A 5357-nucleotide genomic window follows, 5' to 3' on the forward strand; every position below is an offset into this window, starting at 1 on the left:
TTTTGGTTTTTCGAGACAGGGTTTCTCTGTGGCTTTGGAGCCTGTCCTGGATCTAGCTCTGTAGACCAGGCTGGTCTCGAACTCACAGAGATTCGCCTGCCTCTGCCTCCCGAGTGCTGGGATTAAAGGCGTGCGCCACCATTGCCCGGCCAGTCTTAGCAAATTTAAACCTAATGTCCACATGCTTTGTGAAAAATTTTGACTTTCCATTTAAAAATAATTCACAAACTTTTTAAGAGAACTCAACATGCTTAATGTTATCTAAAACCAAACAAAAACAACCATCCGCACAGGACTAGGGGTGAAAAATACTTTTCAATCAGGGTCTTTGTGACATGAAAGGAGAAAGGATGTGTGGAGGGAACAGGCTCTGGCCATTATGGAGATCTTCTGTTAGTCTGTAATCTTCAAAATGGTTATTACAAATCTCTTCACACATCTAAAATATTGGGATGGTTTAAACTTCAGAGTACATGAAGCAGGACCCTGAGAAGAAGGCCCCTCTCACTAGGTCAGAGCACATTTTCTTTTGTGGTGGTACACACCACAGTAAGTTATGCCTGACAGCTGGGAAAAAGACCCTGATATGAAACAACCACAAGATACATGTCCAGTGCGAACAAACCATTACATGTCTCTGACCCAATCCTGTGGTTGTTATTTGCATAGTTGGTAATCTGCAATTGGAACAGCTTGCGTGCAGGAACAACCACAGCACAGCCTATTCCTTGGCCTGTGTTTATCTGTGTTATTATCTCTCTAAATGTCTTTTGTGAAAAATTCCATTTTGAAGTAAAAGTAAAATATTGGAAAAGAAAAATGTCTCAACTTGACTTTCATTTTTCCTTCATTTCTTATCATTCTCCAGAGAGCAAAAGCTCCTAAAACGATTGCCATACATCAATGCAGTCGGGTACAACACCATTTCCCAGCCCTCTCTGCAGCATATGGTGCAAACGGGGAAAAAATCTTCTAAGTGGACAACCTGCTTGTGATCATGACCTTTGTTCAATGGTATCCAATGTCTAAAAGTCATTAAAGATGAAAGAGAACCTAGAATTACACATGGAAACACTGCTATCCTGGCCTCTTGAGGAGCAGCAACAATGACAGGCACAGAGCATTGACACTCGTGTAAAATACCTGGTGCAGAATCCATTTTCCCTCAAGGTTCCACAGGGCACTGCTACACTCTGTCTGGGAAACTCTCGTCTAACGACAGCTGGCAGGCTCCAGCACTGCGAGCTGTCAGCACCTGGTGCAGGAGAAAAGCCCAGCAGTATCTGTTTCTGAAGCACGGCTGTGTCCAATGATGGCCCCATATCAGGCATGAAGTCCCAGCAAGGCAGGGAGCTGGATTTCATCTCAGAGTGCTCTCCACCTGGACTAATGCTGAAAGTAGCGGTGTCTGGAACATGGAAATGCTGGAAAGAAGACAGAGGAGCATGCTCACTATGGCAGCAGAGGGGACAAGGGTGTGCCAGTCGTTCTGCTTCCACTCGGGCCCTGCCGTGTTCACACTCACACTCAGGAGCCACTACCGTGTGGTGGGTCATGGAGAACAGCATCAGGACCACGCTGGTGCCGCTGAGCAGACGCTGCTGAACAGTGCTCAGCACTGTTCAGGGCTGCTGCAGCATCCTGCTCACTTCTCACTGTGGCAACTTCAACTTGCCATTGCTGGTCTCAAATCCAGCAGAAATAACAGGATTTCTATATTTACTGTTAGCTTTTTCTTTGTCCCAGGCTAAAAAAAGTTGAGTCTATTTATAGTGAATTGATAGAATCACAGAGAATAACCGCACTGTGGATTGCTTACCTCCTTTCCAGAATAGGGGTTGGAGACGGACAACTGTGGCTTATAAAGCATTTGGTATGGTGTATTATTAATTACTGTAGTCTTATCTTCAATCTGAATGATCTGTATGCCATGCTGCACCATGGAGGAGACACAGAACTGACACAGCTGTGGGAGAAGCAAGGAGGGAGCAGTTTTTACACCACAAACACACACACGAAGACTTCCTGACAGAGTCTTTACTATTGCCCAAGCTACCCCATGCCTCTATGTCTCTCAAGGGCTGGAATTGCAGGTGTGGGCCACTGCACCTAGCCTCAGCTATTCCTGAATGGTTGTCTGACATATGGATCTGCCCAGGACAGGACCAATTTTACCTTTGTGGGGAAAACTCAACAGCATTCTGTTTGCAGTAGATGTACAAGGCACAGAGAGATGGCAGGGAATGTGTGTACTGTGCCACCTCCCGAGGCTCAGGGATCACTGCAGAAGAGGGTGTGGCTAGCGTGTAGGAGCTAGAGGCATGCAGACAGTGCAGGGCAGCTGTACATATGAACGTGGCAGCTGCGACAGCACACTCAAGATCTGAGCGAGTCAAGCCAGGCCAAATTCTGGCAGAGACAGGAGTTGGGTATGGAATTCCTAGCAGTGGAACTATTGGAAACTGTTAATTGTTGGGGGAGAGTGTGTGGGTTCTCTAGAGAACACAGCTCCTCCCACCCCGTCCAAGATGTCCTCAATCCACATATCAAATAATAATATTTGGGTAGCACAAATTGGTCTTGATTTTTTTTTAAAGAACACAAAGTTGGCGGGTATGGAAGTAGGGGTGAATCTGATCAGAACATATGGTATGTAACTCTCAACGAACCAATAAACTTCTTACAATCATGCATTGAATAATATAATTTCTTCTTATGACATTAATTCCACAAGAGAATCAGATTTATTTATTTATTTATTTATTTATTTATTTATTTATTTATTTATTTATTGTTATGCAACATTCTCCCTCCATGTGTGCCTGCAGGCCAGAAGAGGGCACCAGATCTCATTGCAGATGGCTGTGAGCCACCATGTGGTTGCTGGGAATTGAACTCAAGACCTCTAGAAAAGCAGCCAGTGCTCTTAACCTCTGAGCCATCTCCGCAGCCCCGAGAATCAGATTTATCACTCTGGTCAGGGTGCCCTTTCCTGCTCACAGCACTAGACACCCCACTTCCTGTTCTGAAGGAGGAGGCCAAATGTAGTTTGTGAACATTTGGGACTAAGTCCACTCCCCATACCATCAATCATGTGACTTGTGCGTGTTCTGAAATGGAGCAGTTACTGGATAAACGACATAACCCAGCTTTATTACCAGGGGAAAAACCCACTGTAAACCAGAAGTGTAGGACAAGTATGATTTACAATGAATAACACCAGGAGGCAGATGTTCTAAGAGAGTAGCAGTCATGCCCCTGCAACACATCCACACGAACTTGCCTTCTGAGGTCCTGGGAAAGCGCCGAGTCTGATTTCAGCATCGACAAACGCATCCTCATCCAGCGTCACCACCTCGCCATTCCCGCCATCTTTCCACTTTGGGGACGTCACATCATGGACCAGTTTAATTGCTACTGACTTGTGCACAGTGTTTGTGTTTGCCCAGTAAATTCCTATCTGAAAAGCTTCCTGGAAGAATAAGGCCTCAATTTTATTGTTATTATTTTTTCATATTTTACTTCAGGATTTAATCTACAGGATTAAAAGAAAATAGTACACAAAGCCGGACAGAGGTGGTGCATGACTTTAAAAGGTCCCAGCTCTTGGATGGAAGAAGCAGGCGGATTCTGAGTTCAAGGCCAGCCTGGTCTACAGAGTGAGTTCCAGGACAGCCAGGGATACACAGAGAAATCATGTCTCAAAAAATCAACCCAATCCAACCCAAAACAAAAAACAAAAGTATACAATACATTTAATAACACAACCAAACAGACCCTTTGTACTTATTTTTTTTTTGTAACAACAACATGTATTTTATTTTGGGTTTCCAATATCCTTTTTGGTTCACAATGAAATTTAAGTTCATGGAAAAGAGAAAAACCGAACTCAAGCTGTGACTGCCCCATGAATTTCAAAGACTTAAAGACTGTGAGGTTTCATCTCCTCTGACATCAGAATAACATGTGACATTAGGTCCATACGGGCTAACATTCCAGTTCCATAAGGTGATGGCATCTGATTGCTTTAAGAAGCAGGAGATATACAATTGAATAAAGATGTTTATAAGTGGAACTCCAAAGGAAGATTTCCTTACAAACACATATTTCTTCTTGAAATGGGTTGGTTTTCTAAAGTCAGTTCTCTGGTGTCAGAATATGAAGTCATTTTGTGGAATTTATTTCCTGGTTAGCATTTCTACCCTGTGTCACTAATGATCTGCGGTGTTATCATCAACAAGTGAATGTTCACAACTGTGGACATTCAAGTCCCAGTTAGAACAGAAAAAGGACTTAGTGGTTAGTGCTTGTCAAGTATCCTGTGTGGAATGGGAAGGAGAATGTAAGTAGCACGTGTTATCAGATGTAAAAATTCATGGGAGCACTGCTGATGAGCACAAACACATCTGAAAAGTGTTTAAATATCAAAGAACATTCCATACTCTTTATGTGTGCAGTACCAGGTCAGTTTTCCACAAGTGATTTATCCTGTTAAGATCATACGTATAAATTAAGAATAAAATCTAGCTATTGACGAAAAAGAATATGCTAGTTTTAAGTTATATTACCTGAAAATTAGGAGGAATGATAATTTTGCCAGCAGGAACCTGCAGAACAATCTTCTCTCCTTCAAACAGCCAGAGGTCCCACTTGGACTGGTTGATGAGCAGAGCCCAGGGCAGCAGTTCTATCAGCAGGGTTCTAACGTATGGTTTCCAGACCGACAGCTTCACTCGCATTGGGCTGTCCCACTGACTCAACTGTTCATTCCTGCTCCAAACACATCCAAGTGACTCACTGAAATACGATGAGCTCAGATTTATGAAGTATGTGGAAGCATTGCAGACACACAATGCTCCCGCAGAATACCTCTGCTCACCGCTCACCCAGGGCTGCATTTGCCAGCAGGAGAAAGCACCTTATGAGTACAGATATCTTTAGATGCCATCTGACTCTGACAGATGCTTTGCAAATGATCTTCTCTGCGGCATTTATTATATCTGGCTAATCAAGCTATAGACTTGGCTTGACTGAGAAGTACATATGAGAATCCCATCAAAGCACACCTCTGGGTATGCTGATGAAGATGTTTCAAGACAGGAGTAATTCTGAATGTGAGAGGCACCATCCAATAGGCTGGGGCCAGGAGGGAATAAAAACAAGACAGAGAAAATGAACAGCAGAGACCCTCTCTCTGTGCTCCCGCTGCCGTGACGGAGCCGCTCTGCTCTGTGCTCTGCTCTGTGCCCTGGCTGCCATGACGGAGCCGCTCTGCTCTGTGCCCTGCTCTGTGCCCCGGCTGCCATGACGGAGCCGCTCTGCTCTGTGCCCTGCTCTGTGCCCCCTCTGCCATGATG

At 44.3% G+C, this 5357-nt stretch overlaps 1 protein-coding gene across 5 annotated transcripts in view; it reads right to left on the reverse strand.

The window, feature by feature from the left end:
- The window catches only part of Vps13b (vacuolar protein sorting 13 homolog B), a 441647-nt gene that overhangs the window by 40614 nt on the left and 395676 nt on the right, over positions 1-5357 (reverse strand). For all 5 annotated transcript variants that reach the window (XM_026789767.1, XM_026789768.1, XM_013354110.2 and 2 more), the window contains 4 exons: positions 4569-4770; positions 3284-3472; positions 1820-1966; positions 1144-1424 (listed from right to left, as the gene is read on the reverse strand). In XM_026789767.1, coding sequence (XP_026645568.1) covers positions 1144-1424; positions 1820-1966; positions 3284-3472; positions 4569-4770 — 819 coding nt within the window. The remainder of the gene's footprint in view (positions 1-1143; positions 1425-1819; positions 1967-3283; positions 3473-4568; positions 4771-5357) is intronic.

This window comes from Microtus ochrogaster, unplaced genomic scaffold (genome assembly GCF_000317375.1).
Source record: "Microtus ochrogaster isolate Prairie Vole_2 unplaced genomic scaffold, MicOch1.0 UNK29, whole genome shotgun sequence".
Taxonomy (NCBI): domain Eukaryota; kingdom Metazoa; phylum Chordata; class Mammalia; order Rodentia; family Cricetidae; genus Microtus; species Microtus ochrogaster.